The sequence below is a fragment of the Tiliqua scincoides genome, chromosome 2, assembly GCF_035046505.1.
Source record: "Tiliqua scincoides isolate rTilSci1 chromosome 2, rTilSci1.hap2, whole genome shotgun sequence".
NCBI classification, from domain to species: domain Eukaryota; kingdom Metazoa; phylum Chordata; class Lepidosauria; order Squamata; family Scincidae; genus Tiliqua; species Tiliqua scincoides.
In genome coordinates this window covers 126,810,754-126,833,069 of record NC_089822.1, presented here as the reverse complement: position 1 = coordinate 126,833,069, position 22,316 = coordinate 126,810,754, and the positions used below count along the sequence as shown (strand labels likewise).

The following is a 22,316-nucleotide window of genomic DNA, read 5'->3' as shown; positions in this document are numbered from 1 at the left end:
TTTTGTTCTCAATACCTTTTCTAATGATCCCAAGCATAGAATTGACCTTCTTTACTGCCACCACACATTGGGTCGACACTTTCATTGACCTGTCTACCACCACCCCAAGATCTTTCTCCTCATCTGTCACAGATAGCTCAGAACCCATCAGCCTATACGTGAAGTTTTGATTTTTTGCCCCAATGTGCATGACTTTACACTTACTGACATTGAAAGGCATCTGCCATTTTGCAGTTGTCGCTACATTTCAGCCTGCGTCCTTTTGCCTTTACCCCGTTAAGGGGGGGGGGGAATGCAGCAACACAATCCCCAGGATCGCTGTCAAGAGGCCAGGGGCTTTCCTGTACTTGCATAATGAAGCACCAGGCTGCCCAGGGGTGCTGCGGATCCCACAGAAGCCTCTGCAGGGCTACCCAAACCATGGGATTGAAAATAATCTCAACCCACTTTTTTATAGTTTACCCATTTTACGGTTCCATGGTGATTGTTGCTCCATTACTGATTTTTTTTCTGTTGCTACAGCATGAATATGTTGATTTACCTCTCCCTCTGTACACTGTTTTGTCACTATTTCCGGGCACATTGTTTACAGAAGTATTGGTTTATTCTGTTTTGGCATTGTTAAAGTCACCTCATACCTATAATGGCATGGTTTGCATTGGTTTCAAAATACATATGTCATTGTTTGTAGTAAAACATTTTCTTTGCGTGTGTTTCAGGGGGAGGGCTGTAGTCTTCTAAAATAAAACTGACAAAGCCTCTGGCTTAAAAAAAATTTGGTAATAAAAAGCACTATGTGAATGACTGTGAAGGTAAAAACAAGCACCTCTCATGCACTACTGGAACTTTCTATGCACTTCTTCATATATACCAGGGATTTTCAACCAGTGTGCCACAGCACATTAGTATGCCATGAAGGGTCCACAGGTGTGCCATGGGAGTTTGGGAGAGGGTCATTTATTAGTAGGGCCATTGGGGGATGGGAGACCCTCACCAATTGCATGGTGTGCCTTGTCTATTGTCAAAAAACTGATGGTGTGCCTTGACAATTTTAGTGCCTTATCAGTGTGCTCTGAGATGAAAAAGGTTGAAAACTGCTGATCCATACAGCAGAAGTGAATTAGCTGAGAGGCTAACATCCTCTGCTTCTGCTACTGTCCTTGAAGTAGAGGCAGACTTCCTGGCATCACTTCTTTCAGGGAAGGAAGACATAGGGGAAGGAAATCCAGATTTCCCTGAAGGAACAACTCTTGTTTTGTTTTCAAAACAGATGAGGTGAGACAAAGGAAAAAAGAGTTCTGAGCACTAGCTGTAGCTTTCCTAGATTTTTGCAAAACTTGCAGAAAAAGGCAGTGGAGTAAGAAACCGTATGATGGCTCATATACAAGACCCAACCCTGCCATCATTACAAAAGACCCTATGGAGGTGAGAAGGAAAGAGGGATAATGGCACAGTTACTACAGATCTCTCCCAAGTCTCTCAATCTCATCCAGGAAGAAGTCCAAGTCCTCTCTGGTGACTGCTGGGTTGGTGACCACTTGGCGGAAGAAGTTGGCCCTGTTCCCATGAGGCTGGTAGCTCACCATCATGGACCCATTTTTCATCATTCTCTCCTTAATAGCAGGTGCTACCTAAACAAATGAAAGCAGAAATTCCATCTCAGAAGTGATGGTGGTTTGGGAAGGAAAAAAGTTGTTTTTCCCCCTTTATGATATAGGATACTCTTTAGAGCAGGGGTGCCCAAACCCCAGCCCTGGGGCCACTTGCGGCCCTCCAAGCCTCTCAATGCGGCCCTCAGAGAGGCCCCAGTCGCCAATGAGCCTCTGGCCCTCTGGAGATTTGTTGAAGCCCAGTCTGGCCTGACGCAACTGCTCTCAGCGTGCGGGCAACTGTTTGACCTCTCGTGTGAGCTGTGGGATGAGGGCTCCTTCCACTGCTTGTTGTTTCACGTCTGTAATGCAGCAGCAGCAGCAAAGGAAAGGCCAACCTTGCTTTGCGCGAGGCCTTCTTAGACCTTGAGATATTGCAAGACCTTCATTCATTCATAGAAGTTCAATATATTCATTTATGTAAACTTATGTAAATTAATTTAAATTTTAAATGTAAATTAATTCTTTTTTTTCCCCTGCCCCCCCCCGACACAGTGTCAGAGAGATGATGTGGCCCTCCTGCCAAAAACTTTGGACACCCCTGCTTTAGAGCACTGTTTCTCAAATGGTGGGTTGGGATCCACTAAGTGGGTCGTGAGCCAATTTCAGGTGGGTCCCCATTCATTTCAATGAATATTTTATTTTTAATATTTTAGACCTGATGCTATCATGGTATGTGACTGCATTTGGGTAAATCGTACAGATCTGTACTTTGAACAGGCTTTTAATAATGATAGTCAATGAGGCTTCCTCTCAAGTAAATGTGGATAGGATTGCAGCCTTTGGGATGTTTGGATAATTTTTTAAAAAACAGATCAGCAACAGCTTATTTTAAATAAATGTTTAGACTTATACTTATTGTAAACACTTAATTTACTTACTTCATTAATAGATTTGATTTGTCATATGGAGGTGTTAATTTTCTGCTTCATGTCACTTTTGGCCATGTCATCACTTCCAGGTTAATGACATCATTTTCAGTGGGTCCCAATAGATTGTCATTATAAAAGTTCGGGTCCCAATGCTAAAAAGTTTTAGAACCACTGCTTTAGAGAGTTTTCAGAGATGGAACGAATATCCTTGAGCCTTACTTGGGCCTTTACATGCTTGAGGATAGTCATGCCCTTCTGCCCACCAAGCATACTCTTAATGCACAAACTGGGTTCTCCACCCTGACACCAATTATGAAGACACCCAACCTAAAGCTATTCACAGGTGCCATCTTGAAGGTCTCAGCTGCATTTATGAAGGTCTCTGTACCATTCGGTCTCTGCTGATGGTAGTTAGCTACCCCTCCCTTAACCCATTGATTCTATAGGATCAATGACTCCGTATTTGCAGATTTTGAATCCACTAGGATTTCCAGGAAACTAACCCCAGCAGATAACAAGAACTGTCTGCAGTATGTTCTTCCGTTTCCTTCAGGGTTTCAAAAAGAAACCTATGCTGAAGTTTTGTAATATTTAAATATAATCAAGTGATAGATCAGGAATTGTTTTAAAGCCTTGGTTTGCACATGCAGAAAAGGAGAGGCTTGAGCATAGAGATTTTCTTCCTGCATAGAAATTCAAAATAAAAAATAAATCACTCTGCACTTTTATTTCAAGGTGCATCGTTCCCTTGCTCATCCTTTATTTGGAATCTGTTTCCAGTGTTTACTCTTTAAATAAAAGAACACCATAGAAATTCGTTCTTGCATTATATCAGCTTGCAAAACAGAGGGAAGTAGAATCCTAGATGGGGAAGGACTGAAAAACATATTTGATTCAACATTTTGCCCATGGCAACAATCAAGGCCTGATGTAGAAATGAGAAGTTTGACTTCTGGCTTTTGTGATCGATGAACCAATGCATTCTGCTTGCTGCATTTCTAACTGAACCATCAACCATGAAGACCCTGACCCTCTAGGCCTGAATTCAAATGTGGGGGTCTCTGGCCCTGACAGCCAGACCAGGAGTGTCACTTAGGGCCCAATCCTAAAACCCATTAGTACCGGTGCTGAGCTCCAGTACCAGCATTTGGTGTCACAACCGTGCCAAAAGGCACATCCACGGCATCTAAAGAGGAGGAGCTACTGGTGCAGAAGCACCGGCATGGTGGGCTGGCTGGCACTCCTGCAGTGCTAGCCGGCACTCCTGCAGCGCCAGCTGGGGGTGAGTATGTTTGGGGGAGCAGGGAGTGGGCAGAACAGGGAAAGGGAGGGTGGGTCAGAGGAAGGAGCCAGGGCAGGAGAGGGGTGGGACCTACTCTGCCAGATCAGAAAAGCCTGACCCGGAGTTCCTCCAATCTGCATCAGCACAATAGTCAGTGCAGATTGGAGGGGACCCATCGTGGCCACTGCGTCCTTACTCAGGGGAAGGGGACAAAAGTCCCCTTTCCCCAAGGAGGTGTCCTGCAGTCCTGGTGTGGTCGCTGGATAAAGCAGTTACCATTTTGACACTGCTGTACCCGGCAGCACCTCCACCATTAGAACTGAGCTGCCTGAACCCTGTTACCAAGTTTCAACGTGAGGAATTCTTATTCAGTTCAGCTCCACCCCATTCAATACTTTTTTCCTTGGCTGTGGCAGAAGAAAGGGAATGAAAAGTCATAAACCCTTCTTGAGCCCAATGGCATTGCAGTAAAAACGCACAAGTATCCTGTCTTCCTGGTCATCCAAGACAGAGCAGTGTAGGTAGCAACTGGGAACCTTTCCCACCTCCGTTCAGAGCTTACCTTTCCCAATTTTGAACAGTAATCGCTGCATCCTTCCTGTTCCCTTAAGCTGGGAGGCAGGAACCAAAAACACAGATTGATGAACTCTGGCTGGAGGGGAGAATGAGGAATGAGACATGCTAAGTAAGCTTTTTTTTCCTTTTTAATTTTTTTCTATGCCACCTTTTTATCCTATTCCAAGAGATCAGCAAGGCACCTTATAAAATAAAAGCAATCTACAACATTGCTGGGGGAGAGAATTTCACAACTGACCAGGTGCCCATGGAACCTCAAAGGACAAAGGGATGCAGAACAGGTCATGGGATGACAAATTCTGAGTAGCTTTCACCATCTGCTCTGCAGCCTGGATTTTCGGACACAGGTACATATTCTGACAGTTCAGGTGTGCGCCTTTAAAATCAATTCCATCCAATAAACTGAATGTTCAAGTAAAAATACCTTATGTAAAGTGATACATTCTAATATAAAGTCTGTCTGGGGTAATGGCAAAGGTTTGAAAGGTGAAAAAATAATTTGAAATGGCTACTTGACCTATTAATTTTCTTTATAGAGAGAGAGAGATGTCAGGGTTCAGCTAGACTGGAAGCCACACTCTGATTTTGAAACTTTGCTCATCTCAGTTTTTTGAAGCTCACTAGTAGAGCCTGTGCGTTGTGTCTTCAGTGCCTGACATCTTCAAAAGAATTTCAGGGAGCAAGGATGGTAAAGATGCTTCTCTGCCTGAGACCTTGAAGCTTGCCACCAATCTGAGTAGACTATACTGAACTAGATAGACCAATGGTCTTGACTCGAGGAAGGCAACTTCACATGTTTGTCTGGGATTACTTTCTGGGGAAAGAAATGGAATTTACAAGTTTTCTCTTTTATTGCTATTTAATATATCCCAGAATTGACCTCGGTTCCTGAATACAGATTCCAGGTCTGAGGGAGCCATATTGAGCCCTGAAGCTCAGGTAGGCCTTACCTCTGTCACCAGCTGAAATCCTTCTCTTTTTTTAATCTCATCAGCCAGATATCTAGAAAGAATGGAGAAAATAGGTTGAGCCACACACACAGTTTAGCTGTAGGCAACAAAGCAGTGCAATCGTTGAATCTATTGCCTATGTTGTGGGTAATAGCAATTTGAGGATGAGACGTTCTCCCATCCTGCGACACCCTCATCCCCATGCACACCTAGTGAAGGCAAATGCCCTGTCCACCCTCTTCTGCAAGCCTTCGGTGCCATTGGCCTTCCACATCAGCCACAGCTTGAGGCAGTCTACTTTGCGTCCGCACTGGATGGTTTGGTCCCCCCTGTCGTAAGCCATGTCGTAGAACTTGTCCGTCTGGAACAGGTAGGTGGCTTTGGCACAGTGGCATCTCTGCAGCAGACCCTGCCAGAGAGGAAGGATTAAAACAGACAATTTGAAAGCCAAGAAGGAACTACCCCGTATTAACTATCAAGAAGGCCTGTGTGTATTCCAAAATTCCAGATGTGGGGAGCTGAATTCAACCCCTTTTGAAGACAGCTTTACTTTTGACAGCTTTGTTTACTTTAAATTCTTAGTCCCTTAGGACAATGCTTGATAATATTTTAGTGCTAGAGAGAAGCAGTGCAGAATTTCCCTTGACCAGAATGCAGAGCTTCAATGCCCTGCACTCCTATTGACCACAGGCTAGCACAATAAATATAAACAGTTCTGCTCACTCTACATATGGTGATCAGGTCACAAAATTAAACTCTCCTTGCCCCAGGGGCTGGGTAGCACAGAATTTACTACATATGTTAAATATGGAGTATAAGCCACCCCATCTTGACTTTGGATCAGAAGCCTAGGCTAGATAACAGTTTGAATCCTTCCAGTTATAAGATTTGGAGATGGAGGTTCGTTCATTTGAAACATTCATAGCCCCTCTGTTCACAGAAAGGCTGTCTTCCTGCTAAGGAAAGGAACCCCACTGAATACCTACGGAGCTGTCTTGCAGCAGGAAGGCAGAACACTGCAGCCCAGTCATAAGCATCTTGTGAGGATTCCAGGCCACAGAATCTGCTCTGCGGAAAAGCAAAATGAAACATATGTTAGAGCTTATTTCCTCTTTAGACAAGAGATGCCACATCACAAAAAGAAAAAAGAACAAAATAGCATGAAATATTTCAGGCCTATCGAGAACAACGCATATGTAATAGTGAATGTCAACATTCACTGCGGCCTCTTGAGTTGTTCTTCAGATGTTCACAATTGATGCCTCTGAACCCCCAAAGGCTCATTCCAAAAGCTCGTGAGGTTCATTCCTTGCACGCAAGTATCCAATCAAACGCTCCAAGGGAAGGTACAGCAAAGAACAACTCTTTATTGCTGGTACCAAATCAAAGCACAAGGAGGACGTTCCTCAGATCATGTACAGAGTGTGAAACGGATGCAGCCAGCTTTTATACACATTTTAGCCTATAGGAGCGGCCAGCAAAGCTAAGGAGACAAGGGTCCAGTAACTTTCCACTTTCACTGCCCAGTCCCCTTCCTTCTGGCCTACCCCTCCACCCTTTGCCATAGTAAGCTGGATTGTACTGGAGAGATAAAGGAAGCCACAGGCACTTTGACACAGGTTGCCCTTGCTCTGAAGCAGGGGTGTCCAAACTTTTTGGCAGGAGGGCCACATCATCTCTCTGACACTGTGTCGGGGACCGGGGGAAAAAAAGAATTAATTTACACTTCAAATTTGAATAAATTTAAATAAATTAATATATTAGAGAGGGAACTTATATGAATGAATGAAGGTCTTGCAATAGATCAAGGCCTATAAAAGGCCTTGCACAAAGCAAGGCCAGCCTTCCCTTTGCTGCCACTACTGCAACACAGACGTAAAACAGCAAGCAGTGGAGGGAGCCCTCATCCCACAGCTCACGCAAGAGCTGTGAGAGGTCCAGCAGTCGCCCTCACGCTGAGAGCAGTTGTGTTGGGCCAGTGCGGGTTCCAGCAAATCTCCAGAGGGCCAGAGGCTCAATGGAGATTGGGGGCTTCCTGAGGGCCACATTGAGAGACCTTGAGGGCCGCAAGTGACCCCAGGGCCAGGGTTTGGGCACCCCTGCTCTGAGGTATTGTTTTGCAGACTGACTCCTAAGGCCCCATTATCTCTAGGACAAAGACACTGGGTGAGGGGTAGCTTGCGGCTTCTTGCTAACAACATCTTTAAGACCAAATGCAGAGACAGGGAGTTGATGTTAAGATGGCGTTACTTTGGCTATGAAAAACCCTTTGCACAGGTATCACAATGTTTGTCTGGGACTGGGCTTATGCATGGGATTTGAATGCAACAGGCACTGTAGCTTTATAAGGAACTGAATGAGGCTAATGGTCCTTCTAGTCTGGTGTTGTCAACAATGTTTCATTTAATTTTTGATAAGGACACGCCTGTGGTGGGGCTTCTTCAGAGCGCTGAGAAGGAAACAGTCTGGAACTTCTATTTCAGCTGTGCAGTTGCATAGTTTACAGGGAAGGCAGTGCCTCTTCAGCATCCGTATTGTTCTGTTAGAGATACTTGAGCCTGAACTGGCTGCCTTGCATACAATGGCAAAATGCCTGGAGTCTTGAAACAGTGACACTGGCATTCACCAGGGAACATCCACTAAAATTGAGTGTTGGGAGAGTTAGGACAGACTAACTGAAAATATTTGTTTACTCAGTATGTGGTTGGTCTGTGGAACTCCGTGCCACAGGATGTGGTGATGGCATTGGGCCTAAACGCCTTTAAAAGGGAATTGGACAAATTTCTGGAGGAAAAATCCATCACGAGTTACAAGCCATGATGTGTATGTGCAACCTCCTGATTTTAGAAATGGGTTATGTCAGAATGCCAGATGTAAGGGAGGGCACCAGGATGCAGGTCTCTTGTTATCTGGTGTGCTCCCTGGGGCATTTGGTGGGGCTGCTGTGAGATACAGGAAGCTGGACTAGATGGGCCTATGGCCTGATCCAGCAGGGCTGTTCTTATGTCACTCTTTCAGGATAATTTGTTCGAAGAAGTCAGCAGCGGACCTCCGCAGTCCAGGTCCACAAAAAACCAGAAGCATAGTTTCCGCCCCCGTTGGGAGCTTCAGAGAGGCTTCCGCAGGGTCCTGGTGCCTTGCACCTGGGGCTTTTGCCCCATTGGACCTTATGGTAGGTCCGTAACTGGAAGAAGTAGCTGCATTTCATCCACTGTGAATGGCCAAAAGGATGGTATTGCAGCCACCCGCTCAGCAGGTGTCTATTTGGGCCATACAGTTGCTGACTGTAAACTGCCTGCTCAAGTGTAAAACAAACTGCTTGGTGCAACGCAGACTACCCATACCTTCTTGTTTCTAAACCACCAATCCTGGTCACAAGCTGCAACTGGAGCACAGCCTTGTTGTAGACAAGAAATACAGTTTACCTCTCAATTCCATCCAAAAGGTGCCGGTGTCGTTGGGAAAGGAGGGCACTGCCACCCCATGCAGCCTACAAAGAGGTGAGAGTGGCAGGTAAATCCTTGGAATCCATCTGGTGGGCCAGACTTGTGGGATCTGCTTTGATTTGTTCTAGAAACCTGAGTTCTGCCAACTGGAGCCAGGTGCAAATGTTGGTAAGTATGGCTCAGACTAGGATGGAGTCAATTATTCATTTCAGCTCATGAGCCACAAGGATTCTAACAGAATTCTAGCAGAAACAGAATTCTAACAGCAAATTATCCAGAACCTTACAGAGCATTCTAAACCTGGCCAGAGCCACACAAATAGGGTGACCAGACATCCTCCTTTTCCAGAACATGTCCTCTATTTCAGCCTGATGTCCTGGAAAAGAACTTAAACGTCCACCTTTTCCCTGTGAGCAGGCAGCGCAGAGCTTTCTTGTAATTAATAGATCATATGTAATAAATTATGCGTAACATAGTTTTAAATTTAATGTTTAAAATAACCACATGATATCAATATATGAGTGTTTTTAGCTTTTATTTTTGACATGTCCTACATTTTTCTTGGGTGTCCTACATTTTGGGGTGCCTTGTTTTCTTTTGCAGTTACAACATCTGGTCACCCTGTGCACAAAGATCTAGTCAAAGGCAACCAATTAATATTCAACCGGTGAAATGCTGCTTGGTGGAACGCAGACACCAAGGCTGAGAGATGAGTGATTAGCTCAAGGGCAAACTGGCAGACAAATGGCTCTTGTGAAACTACTGGGAATGAGAAACCCATACTGATCTACTGCGAATGCCAATCTACCTTCTGCCCACCCATAGTGTAAATCCACATCAGAAAACCGCTAAAGAGTATGTGTATAACCCCTCATAATTTCTGGAATAACCCAGCATGTGTCTGCTTCATCACAGGGAACTTGATTATTGAGAAAGGAAGGCTGGCTGCGTGTGGGCAAGTGAACCCCTCCTCAATTGACAAACACTTGACACAAGGGATCATGCTAGGAAGGGGGGACTGGAAAGTCCTGGGTGCCCATGCAGCACACTGTGTGTTGCCATTTTGTTGTTAGGTGGTATGTCATAACTGGCACCCCTGTCTCCCAACTTCCTAGTCTAGTAGTGGTATCCAGCACTTGGGACTCACAATTCTCTTCCCCTCCTACCATAACAGGCATCTATTGCCACATGCAATATCTGTAGGAGGTTCCCACCTCAGCGTACTTACATCCACGTGCAGCCAGAGCCTATGCCTTGCACACACTTCTGCAATCTCAGTTAGAGGGTCAAAAGCTCCAAGGACAGTGGTGCCGCAGGTGGCATTGACAAAGTAAGGCAATGCCCCCTGGAAGAGAAAAACAGCAAATGCATTTGGTGGGGGGGGGGGGCGGTGCAACAACAGTATATTTGGGGCCTAAGTAAAGATGGGGGAGGGGGAGCACGTTCCTGCCACCAGCCTGCATCTGCTGGCAACATCAGAAATGCATGATGTGATATCATGTCCAGCATTTCCCCCTCCCCCTGTGGCAGCCAATGAATTGAAGTGGGAGCAATGAACTAGTGAACATAATGTCATGACAAATATTTCACATATGTGACACACGTCACATATTCACCAGGTGTTTCCAGGGAGATGCTGTGGGGGAGATGTGCAACCTCAAACATGAAACAAAGCGAAGGGTGAAAGCATAACCCGCCCATGCCCCCAGCTCCTCCCACCTCCACCATCCCTAGCAAACTCACCTCAGATTTGGCCTGGTTGATCTGCTTCTCCAGATCAGCAGGGATCATTTTGCCCCTGAGGAAGAAAGGAAGAACTCAAGGTGGCCCAGGTATGAAGCTGAGACATGAAGCACAAGCATAATTCTACAAAGTTCACCCTGCTTAAGACAATTTGGATCAGAACCAGCCAATACACGCCACAGAATCATGCTGTGCAGCTTTTCCAGATTTGTTCCACTTTAGTCTGCAGGTGTGGGGGGTTTCCTATCTCCCCATAACATATATTCCCTGTGTATATAAAGCTAACATGTCCGTGAAAAGAGCTGAAGTAGTCTACTCTTTGACGTACGCAAATGAGCATAGAGATTGTTCCACCTTCTCTAGCCCAGGGGAGTACTTAAACATAAGAACCCCTATGTGGAATCTGAAGTGATATAGTTCAGAAAAAGCTAACTCACATTATTCTGATACCTGCATAGATTGGAAGTTACTAAAAGGGTTCACATGGGACTCATGGGAGTCTGGCCCATAGCCAGACTCAGGGTTGACTCATGAAACCACTTAAGGACCTTGGGGGCCTATTGCCAATCTGTGCCAATGATGGTTTGGACCCCACATTCAGTGACCACATGCACAGTGACATGGTGGTCTGAGCACTCCCTGCTGTGAGCCTAGATTGTTGCGCTTAATCTGCTCCTTAATTTTTTTTGAAGCACTGTAGTACACAACAGAATTTGGGGAAAATAACTTTGTAGCAATGTGGTTAGAAGCTTGCTTTTTTATGTAAAAGGAAAAGAGAAATGAAAACTCAATTTCTCAAGTTGCTAAATTCAATTAGGAAAACATTTTATAAAACTAAAAAGGCCAGTTCAGTAATGAAATAAGTAGCCTAGTGTGGTTGTGGAATCTGTGTCCTTGGAGATTTCCCAGAAGAGCCTAGACGAGCATCTGCCAAGGATGCTTCCAGGTGAGAAATGTCTCGTTTCCCTCTGGATTGGATGCTTCACTGGGAATGCCAGGCACTCACCTTTCATCAACAGCAACAAGGTAAACATTGTCTGTGCCAATGCCCAAGAAAGCAGCTCCCTTCTGGATAGAGTAGTGGCACTGGAATTGAAGTCAAAACAGAGGAAGGAATCAGAGACAAAGCATGTTGAAAAGCTTTCCTACCGTCTGATTTGACATTTTAAGATCACACTCATACAAGCTGAAGGGTTTTAGTCTGCTGATTTGGGAACAAACAACAATCGCATTCAAAGTTGGTTGAATTGGAAAAACACAGGTCCAAACTCACTGATGGAGTAAACCCACTTTGGCTTGCTCTTGATGTGAAGTCTACCCAGGTAAGATGCAGCTAATCAGCATCCCCAGTGATGACACAGGGAACTCTGGGTGTTTTCTCAGTTCACACAACTACTTCCTTGTGCTCTCAATGCCTCGGCCTTCAACTAAGGACCCCCCACCCCAATGCTGGACCTGGCCCAAAAGCTAGGAAAAGGTTGACCATGCGGTGTCTGTATACACATAAAAGTGGTCATCTGTACTCTTCGACCAGAAAACAACTCAGTGTTTTCATTCCTACAACCAAAAGTAGGGAATACAGAAACACAAACCCCATAAGACAACCCTTCCCCCCACAGAAGTAAGCTCTGTAAGTAAGTAAGTGAGACAGAAGGCTCTTTAAAAATTAGATAAAAAGAAAGATGCTGAAGGCCATACCTCCTGAGAAGTGAAAACAGCCAGCTTTGGTACTGCCCAGTTACCCTTCTGCTTGCAGTCTGGGAAGCGGTGGTAACGTGCCACATTCATGGCATACATGTTAGAGATAGAGCCTCCTGTAGAGACAGCAAGCCCAGAAACCTCATGATACATTTTATTTATTTTTTATTTAGAGTGTTATTGTAGGCAAACTTATGTGAATGCTTTACCAGCATAGCAATAGAGTAGAATGTGGTGCTGACTGGAGAGTTCAGCGTTCTGAGAATCTCAGCTTCCATTTTCTAAAAAGCTCTGAGCCCTTATGGTTGTGAAGATATGCTTGGAAGTGTGGTGTTCAATGACTGCTGAATTCTGAGAAGTCAGAGTAATGGTGACATAAGGGCCCAGTTGGAGAAGGAGGTTCCCCACACACCATTTTCTATATAAAAATTGCCCCACTGAAGTTGTGATTTGCTCTTGAGATTTAAGACTACTCCAGTGGTTGGGGGCTCAGGTTTCACTGCACTGCGTAGCTTTCAATAATTTATTGAAAACAGTTACTCATGGCAAATGGAGGCTGCAATCCTCCAGTGGCATTTACTTTGGAGTAGACATGCATAGGATTATATGCGATCCAATTGTGTTTTATTGTTTATGTTTTTAGCACTGTTTTCATCATATTGCTTATTGTTGTAAGCCGCCTTGAGGGCCCTTAAGCTGGGTGGAAAGGCGGGGTAGAAATCTCTTAATAATAAGAGAAGAAATAAATAATAAATAAATTCAGATTCATGTGCATTATGCAAATTTGTCCAATTTATTTTAATTTTAACAAGCCACTGCATTAAGCCATCCTTGGTGCAGAATTTATGCTTCAGGAAAAATACACAGTTACGCTTACAGGCCACTTATCTTCCAGGAAATGTTTGTTTGTTTTTCACATTGTTAGACCACCCTTCCTCCAAGGGGCTCAGGATGGTGTACATGGTCATGGGCTTCCAGGCAGCCTCCCAGCCATCCAGAAGTTGACCAAACTGAAATTTGCTTAGCTTTAAGAATATTATATCTTAATGTATCCTCAGACTATTCTCTGGAGAAAACAGAGAAGAGGGAAAGCTCAGACATTGATAATGAACAACGAAGATGATTTGGCAAGGAATCAAGAGACATTAAAGAAAGAGGTAAGATGAGGCTAGGCTTCCTTTTTCTTTTAATAGCCTTCTTGGAGATGAGAGACAAAGGGTGCAATCCTATCCTGCACTGGAACAGGCAAGCCAAGAAGCCTGTGCTGTATCCATCGCAGGATAGGGGCCATAAACAGCTCAGACAGAGGCAAGGGGAAACATTTTCCCTTACCTCCGGGTAAGGACCGCTGGCCCCTATGGGTCTCCTCGGACTTGCACCACCTCTTAAGGTGGCAGAAATCTGAAAAGAGTGGAGTGGCTTGAAGCTGCTCCGTTCTCCCCGGGAATGGGGGTTGGGATCCAGCATAACTGCCAAATCCCAGCCACGCCTCCCGTTCCCTGCCCACCCGGCCCCAGGGTCACCCACTGCCCACCTTCCCCCTCCTAGGAACTCCTCCCTCCCTGCCCCCTGCCTACCTGTGTTCCTTGCGTCCGCCCAGCTGGGCCAACACAAGCAGCGCAGAGGCTTGTGTCGGCCTCTGCAGGCCAGTGCTTCTCTGAGCACCAGCCCGGCTTCTTCCTAAGGAGGCACTAATGTGCCTAAGTCAAGGGCTGGATTGCGCCCAAAGAGAGGGAAGTCATTCCGGCAAGGCTGGAGCAGTATGGTAGAAGGCAGAAAAGTGAGGAGATGAACAATAAGAGATATAAGGGAAAGCAAAGCAAGATATAAAATCTGGGACTGAGAAACAAAGAGCATTAAAAATAAAGACTAGGAAGTCAAAACTGTCTGACAGCAGCAGGGTAGAAAGAAGGGCAGTTTCCATCTCCCTGTGACAACTATAATGTCAAATCTCAAGGTTAGCATAGGATTTCTGTCTAAGCACATTTGTACCATGGTGAGATTCCCAACTTTTTTCAGTGCAGTATGTAGACAGTATGGGTGGGCAATATGTTATGTCTACTTCATTGGAAACCTGATGATCCAGAGATGAGCCCGAAAACATGCAGCAAGAAGCCACACTTCATGGTCATCTCTTCCATAGCTTACGCACCAGGGCAGAAGGTCCCATCTCCGCTCTCCCAGCCAATCAGCTCCCGCAGCTTCTTCAACACCACCTCCTCCATCAATACAAACACAGGGGCAATCTCATATGTGTACCTGGAACACAAAGAACAGATGAGTATTTTAGAAATTTGGTTCTAAAGTTCTTCTGGTTCTTTAACCAGAGCACGCATGTGGTTATAAATAATATGTATGTCACTGTGAACTTCACTCACGAATGGCAGTTGTGAATCAGCAGCAGCCTATAGACAGCTGAACATTGAGAGAGTATGTCATGCAATTGCTGGGACTTATACATACGGAAGAGTGCAGGCAGCATCTGTCAAAGGTCCCAGTGTTTGCAAGGCAGAAATCTCCCACTACACAAACTGCATCCTCTTCCATTACTTCTTCTTAAGCTTCCAATGATTGCAGGCAGGTCAACGTGGGAGGAGACAGTCCTTCAGATAACCAAGGACCAAGTCATCATAGGTAATGATCAATGACAGGTAATTCTAATGACCTAGAATTATGCCTGTAAATATATTAGAAGCCAAAGAAGTTCACAGAGCACAGTCATAATATGCTCCAACCAATGGGTGCCCAAAAGCACTCTGGTCACTGCATTCTGCACCAGCTTCAGCTTCTGGACAGTCTTCAAGAGCAGTCCCAGATTCAATACTTTATAGTAGTCCAAACATGATGCGATTAAACACCAGGTAAAGGTGGTTTGGAAGAAGGTTTGTTGTTCATGATTCACTCACCCCACTTCTGCTTCTGGTAAATTATTCAGAGAATAGTCTGAGGATACACTAAGATATAATATTCTTTTGCATGTTTCTATACTGTTTCAAAAAGGTGAAAAAAATCTATTTGACAGAGGCATTCATGGGGCAAAAGACACATGCATGTCCACCATGGTGAACAATTCCTTTTTGAAACCACTCTCAACTCTTTTTAAAAGGAGAGTTACTCCTTCACGTAGAGAAAAGCACAACTATGAAAATGTTTTTCTAATTTCTGAACCAAGGTTCAACTGAAAGTGCAAACATACTGGCTGGTGTTTAGCATCTCTGTAATCATCCGTCCCGCCAGAGCATGGTGATCAAGCCCTGAAAACAACTGGTTAAAAAAACGAGGATGACCTGGAAGAAAGAGAAAGAGATTTTAGCTGCAGTGAATTGAGATTCACCTTTGGCTCACTGTTTCAGGCACCTTTAGGTCACATAGGATCTTTCAAATGTGCTTGTCTACTCATCTGAGACAACAAACATGTTATCAGTTTCATGGCTTCTTAGCCTAAGAAGATAACAGAGGCACATCAAGAGCCCCTAATTATCCAGGAGCTTTGAATTAAGTTCAGCCTTTTGATAGGCCATGGAAGCGAGGTCCAGCTGACACAGGAAGTACACTGTCTCACAAGCAGCTCAGAAATAGTAGCTACGCCCTCTCACTTGGTTGTCAAAGCAAGAGACTCACATGTTTTCACACTATATCTGATCACATCCCGACAACGCTCCAACAACCTCTCCTGTGGCTCCCCACTGTCTTTTAGATCCAGGTCCAGAATTTGCTTCAACTCCTCAGGCTCTTTCCAATCACACACCTGTACCGAAGAAAACAGGGAGGTCAACTAATATCCTAAAGATCCTGTGACGTTACATATGCACTACAATTAAACATCGTGATCCTATCCAGTGCGATCCTATTGCCCCTAGATGAGGACAGGGTGTTGGAATTGGTGCAACTGCTGCCCAGAGTGGGCAGGATGCTGTCCAGAAGGGGTCAAGCTATGGCCCAGTGATCCTTGTGGGGTGTGGCCCTAACCCTTTATCCTTCCCTTCTCCTCTGAGCACTTCCTCTTGTCCTCTGACCACAGACCTGTTAAGATGCGCACACCTGGGCTCTGATGCCCAGGCCATCTTGAGTGCAAGGCATGCAGGGCAAGGCAGCTCCAGGGCCTTGCTATCCATAAGTGTTAGCTGAACCTCTGATCCTAATCAGATGCTGTAAATATACACTCAATGGAACTGTAAGTAAATAACTTCTTCTTTTGTAACTTTAACAAGCCATTGCCTCTTTGTCTTTTTATTGATTAGCAGTCAGCCTGGTGAGGGAGATTCCCAGGGTTGATACCCAAAGGGGGGGTCTGTTGCTAAAGCTACTCTGCTTCCCCCCAAAGAGGAAACTATTTTTAATTTCCTCCAACACAGGATTGCTACTAAATCCCCTGTACCAGCACAATCCCAGGTTATGGTGATGTAGTGAAGTTACAAGGACACTGTGGTATGGTTATGTAAAACTCCTGAGTCAGTGCTCAAGTTTTTGTCACACGTGACTCAAATCTATAAGAATTGCAAAAAATGTGTGTATTTGCGACTCTAGTCCGAGTCATCTGATTCTTGGCCCATCCCTGGGTTCAGAGGTAATAAAACCATAACAAGTGATGTGCACAAAGATTCAGGAGAATTGCTGATATGAGGCTGATTGGAAACAGACAAGGCCAGAACAGTTAATCATTAAGAGATGCAGCAGGCAGCCTCTTCTGTAGGTGCCTATTTTGAGACCATAACTGCCTTTAATTATTTAATGAACGTCTTCTTGTAGCATACTATAATAAGAAGTCTAGTTTGTCTGACAAAATGTATTCCTGGCTCTGGGACTATTATTTAGGATTGGCAATCCTAGACCATTGTCTAGGGTAGACTTCAGGATTGCAAAATCAACTTTATTTCTCATCCTGAGCTCCACCAATCAGAAGCAGGTGCAGGACAGCAGTCAGGGGAAGCAGATATACTCTTATAACTAACAGCCCAATCCTATGCCTATCTACTCAGAAATAAGTCCTATTATATTCAATGGAACTTACTCCCAGGAAAGTGTGTATAGGATTGTAGCCTAAGGAGCTGGGTGTCTCTTAGTACATGCTCAGCCCAGGTACTGTAGATACTCGCCTTTAGGAGAGAAATTTCTGCCAATAAATCAAGCTTTGATCATCACCTCACCTTATCTGCAAGATCACTTAGGGGTCAGGGCTTCTCAAGTAAGTGGGAGTAAGAAGCAATGCAGAGATAATTAGAGGGCTGTTAATCTCCAGGGTAACATTCCTGGTAAGCTGCAGCCACAGTTAACCTTTTATTCTCCTCCTGAGAAAAGGGCTTCCCAAGAAATCAAGCAAGTCTCATTTTCCTTAGCAGACCCTGAAGCAACCTTGTTCCATTTTACAAATGTTTTGCAGATGTCTGTTCTTTTATACACCAGGATATACGGTAATCCTTGTTTCCATTTGAAACAAACTCCCAGGCTACAATTCAGTGCACCCTTACTTAAGCATAACACCCACGGAAAGCAATGTGTCTACTTCTGAGTAAATAGGGTTGCAACTATGTGCAGCTGCACTTGCTTACAGTCATTCCTTGTTGCTTGTCTCTCTGCTGTGAATTGAATTACACATCTCCAGTTATGTGTTATAAGTTGTATGTTATATCTAGAGTCTCTGGCTTAACACACTAGGCACCTTAAAAAAGGACTTAATTAATAGTTCTCCTGCAGTGGTTCCCAACCTTTTTTCACTTTCATACCCCTTGGCAGTTCATTTCCATAAAATGTACCCCTCATATTAGCTAAATGTTTGTAATTAAGAATAATAATATAAGCCCTCATCTCCTCTATATGAAAATCCATACTTCGTGTATTCATTACAGTATTTTCTCTTTTTATCCATTTGAAGAGCTGAAGATTATGCCTTTGCACTGTTTTGCACCAGAAGTGTCCTGAGAAATTCTTGGTGATTGATTGATCATTTTCTATATTATGTTTCAGCTTTTTTACTGTGCTGGTTTTCAATCACTGGTTCACACATGAATTGATGACTAAAAACTAGCTATTGGTGGGGCTTTCACAGCCACCTAGCTACCTCCCTTCCTGCCTTGCTGGCCCTGCAAGGCATTCTGGAGCATTACCTGCCTTTTTCTACCATTATTCAATTCTTTTTCAAGTACCCCCAAAGGTCCTATCGAGTGCCCCTGGGGGTACATGTACGCCAGGTTGGTTGGGAACCTGTTCTACAAGTATGTTGTTTACAGTGCACTTACTCTGCTAGTGTCTACAAAAAGGTTGCGAAGACCAGAATCTTATCATCTTTTACTATATTTTAATAAATTAAACTGTACAGTTCTTAGGTAACAGTTATTTTTCAGGGTCTGACCTCAGGTAAATCAGGCAAAACTACAGTCAGACACTCCCCTATGTTCAACCCCCCCCCCCAACTTATCCGAGCATCATAACATTCCATGATATTTTGCTCAAAGCCTACCCTCGTCTTATCTGTGAGATCAACTTATAGGCAACTGTCTGCGGTATTAGTTTTCTGTTTCATAACTGAGCTCAAGCCCTTTCACACACACAAAATCGTTCATGGTTCTCCATACTGCCCGACCTCCAAGTTTTATTAAGTTCAGGACCCAAATTTGGAAAAAGAAAAAATGTTTTATTGTGGCTAACAAAGTTCTGGCTCCCAAATGTTTAGCTGTAGGGTTAGAAATGCTTCCTGAACTCCTGCAAATCATGCCTAGGTCCACCAGTGCTCACTGCTGCTCATCCCTGGCTTATATAGTGAGCCCTAAGAATACAAAACTTGACATTCCTTCCCCCCAAAGGAAGCATGATGGAATAGAAAACCCCAAGATCATGCTGTAAGAATGAGCTTTGACAACCTTACCTTTTCAGAGACATCCATCCCTTTTCTGACACCCTCCTCTAGCATTATGTTGAAGGCTTCTTGCAGAAACTCTTCACCAGCCACTTTGTCCAAGCCAGGATACAACAGTGCATCTTTTTCTGCCATGGTCTCTCAGGCTTCCTAAGCAGGCCTCTGCAAATCCAGGCAACATATAATATTTTCAAATTAGAATCAGGTCCCTGTTCTCCCCCCCCCCCCGTCCCCTCCAGAAATCTATCTGATTGTATCTGCATTTATACATTATATATCCCAGAATATGTGGCAACTAATTACTGCAATCTTGAACACATTCCTGCTCATGTCCTTTACAAGAACACCATTCAGGTGCTATTTAGTGGGTCCATGAGAATAAAGGAAGGCATAGTGATAACAGCTCAATACATTTATTCCATCTTCAGAACAGGACCTGGCAATAAAACACAAGGCAAACCTCTGGCTTTTTATAGCCTTTAACTCTGCCCAGATTTACCGTGATTGGTGCAATTGAAACCTTAACTAGAGGGCCAATCGGATGGTAGGAATTCGATCCATCGCCCGATTGGCCAGTCATAAGTCTGGGCAAATCAGTTATGCAGGATTTTGATCCTGCATAACTTACATACATAACACAGGGTTACATAGGAAGAGCCCCGCTGGGTCAGGCCAAAGGCCTGTACAGCTTCCTGTATCGCACAGTGGCCCACCAGATTCCTCCAGAAGCACACAAGACAACAAGAGACCTACATTCTGATGCCCTACCTTGCAGCCGGCATTCTGAGGTAACAAAGGCCCAAATCCTAACCAACTTTCCAACTCTGACAGAGCTGTACCAATGGGGCACGTGCTGCATCCTGCAGTTTGGGCCAGTTATGGAGGCCTCCTTGAGGTAAGGAAATGTTTGTTTCCTTACCTCAGAGCTGCATTGCCTTTACTTTGATGCTGGAAAGTTGGTTAGGATTGCGCGCAAACTCAGAGTTTGCCTGGAAGAGTTAGCACTTCATGAGAGAAACTTGCTTTTCTCCCACTGCAATTTCAGTGCTAATTCAGAGGCTGCATATGTTCTGTCTCTGAATCATTCTTGCTCGGGAAAGCTCATCGAGTTCTTTAATCAAGCAAGCAAAAAAAATTTTAATGGTGGCACAAGCAAGTTTCTCTTTTCCTGTGCACAAGACATTACTACTTCAGATAAATTTAAACATTTATCTTCTAAAGAATTTATTTACTGATTTAGTTTTGCCCATTTTGCATTCCCCCTTTCCAGCACTAAAGCACACAATTATCAACAATTAGTGACAGCTGCATCGTCGGCAAAGAGGAAGTCACGCAGACATTTCAGCTGGACTTTGGATTTTGCTCTCAGTCTGGAGAGGTTGAAGAGCTTTCCGTCTGATCTGGTCCGGAGATAGATGCCTTCTGTTGCAGTTCCAAAGGCCTGCTTCAGCAGGACAGCGAAGAAAATCCCAAACAAGGTTGGTGCAAGAACACAGCCCTGCTTCACTCCGCTTCGGATGTCAAAAGGGTCTGATGTGGAGCCATCGAAGACAACAGTGCCCTTCATGTCCTTGTGGAAAGATCTGATGATGCTGAGGAGCCTGGGTGGACATCCAATCTTGGGGAGAATCTTGAAGAGGCCGTCTCTGCTGACCAGGTCGAAAGCCTTTGTGAGATCTATGAAGGCTATGAAGAGTGGCTGTCGTTGTTCCCTGCATTTCTCCTGCAGTTGTCTAAGGGAGAATATCATATCAGTGGTGGACCTGTTGGCTCGGAATCCACACTGCGATTCTGGATAGACGCTCTCTGCAAGTACCTGGAGCCTCTTTAGTACAACTCGGGCAAACAGCTTTCCTACAACGCTAAGGAGAGAGATGCCGCGGTAGTTGTTGCAGTCACCCCTGTCACCTTTGTTCTTGTACATCGTGATGATGTTTGCATCCCTCATGTCTTGAGGTACTCCACCTTCTCTCCAGCAGAGACAGAGGATTTCATGCAGCTCAGTGACGATGATCTTATGTTCTTATGTTATGTTCTTATGTTCTTATGATCTCTTTGCAGCATTTTAGGACTTCAAAAGTCCACTCTGCCAAAGATCTCCAACAGCTCATGGATCGTTTTAGCAAGGCCTGCCAAGATTTTGGACTGACAATCAGCCTGAAGAAAACACAGGTCATGGTTCAGGATGTGGACTCACCTCCCTGCATTACAATCTCTGAGCATGAACTGGAGGTTGTCCATGACTTTGTGTACCTTGGCTCAACGATCTCCGACACACATTCTCTCGATACCGAGCTAAACAAGCGCATCGGTAAAGCAGCTACCACGTTTTCCAGACTCACAAAGAGAGTCTGGTCCAACAAGAAGCTGACGGAACATACCAAGATCCAGGTCTACAGAGCTTGCGTCCTGAGTACACTTCTGTACTGCAGCGAGTCATGGACTCTTCGCTCACAACAGGAGAGGAAACTGAACGCTTTCCACATGCGCTGCCTCCGACGCATCCTCGGCATCACCTGGCAGGACAAAGTTCCAAACAACACAGTCCTGGAACGTGCTAGCATGTATTCACTGCTGAAACAGAGACGCCTGCGTTGGCTTGGTCATGTCGTGAGAATGGATGATGGCCGGATCCCAAAGGATCTCCTCTATGGAGAACTCGTGCAAGGAAAGCGCCCTACAGGTAGACCACAGCTGCGATACAAGGACATCTGCAAGAGGGATCTGAAGGCCTTAGGGATGGACCTCAACAAGTGGGAAACCCTGGCCTCTGAGCGGCCCGCTTGGAGGCAGGCTGTGCAGCATGGCCTTTCCCAGTTTGAAGAGACACTTGGCCAACAGTCTGAGGCTAAGAGGCAAAGAAGGAAGGCCCATAGCCAGGGAGACAGACCAGGGACAGACTGCACTTGCTCCCGGTGTGGAAGGGATTGTCACTCCCGGATTGGCCTTTTCAGCCACACTAGACGCTGTGCCAGAACCACCTTTCAGAGCGCGATACCATAGTCTTTCGAGACTGAAGGTTGCCAATACAATCAACAATTATTCCTCTTGTAGCAAAGCTGCCTGGGTCCCTAGTGGAAAGACATCAGCGCCAGCAATGTACCAGGTTGTCAAGGCTAAGTGCCAGCCTAATACGTATATGTCAAGAATGGTAGAATTCTATGTACTACAAACACTATGCCCATTAAACACATCTGCATCGACATGCTGATTATATCACACCATGATGTCACACAAGGTATTCTGA

General features: G+C 44.9%; 1 protein-coding gene across 2 annotated transcripts; it reads right to left on the bottom strand.

The window, feature by feature from the left end:
- Positions 1-883: 883 nt before the first annotated feature.
- CSAD (cysteine sulfinic acid decarboxylase) lies at positions 884-19,204 on the bottom strand. 2 transcript variants are annotated; one of them, XM_066613409.1, is made up of 14 exons: positions 19,079-19,204; positions 15,838-15,964; positions 15,413-15,503; positions 14,369-14,475; positions 12,217-12,332; positions 11,525-11,604; positions 10,519-10,573; positions 10,004-10,120; positions 8,755-8,819; positions 6,316-6,397; positions 5,539-5,738; positions 5,330-5,381; positions 4,366-4,455; positions 884-1,631 (listed from the first exon to the last, which is right to left on the bottom strand). In XM_066613409.1, the coding sequence occupies exons 1-14, from the start codon at positions 19,202-19,204 to the stop codon at positions 1,458-1,460; spliced, it is 1,482 nt and encodes a 493-aa protein (XP_066469506.1). In that variant the 3' UTR covers positions 884-1,457. The 2 variants fall into 2 exon arrangements, with proteins under 2 accessions (XP_066469506.1, XP_066469507.1); XM_066613410.1 differs by lacking the exons at positions 12,217-12,332; positions 14,369-14,475; positions 15,413-15,503; positions 15,838-15,964 and having other exon boundaries at positions 19,079-19,120.
- Positions 19,205-22,316: the final 3,112 nt, after the last annotated feature.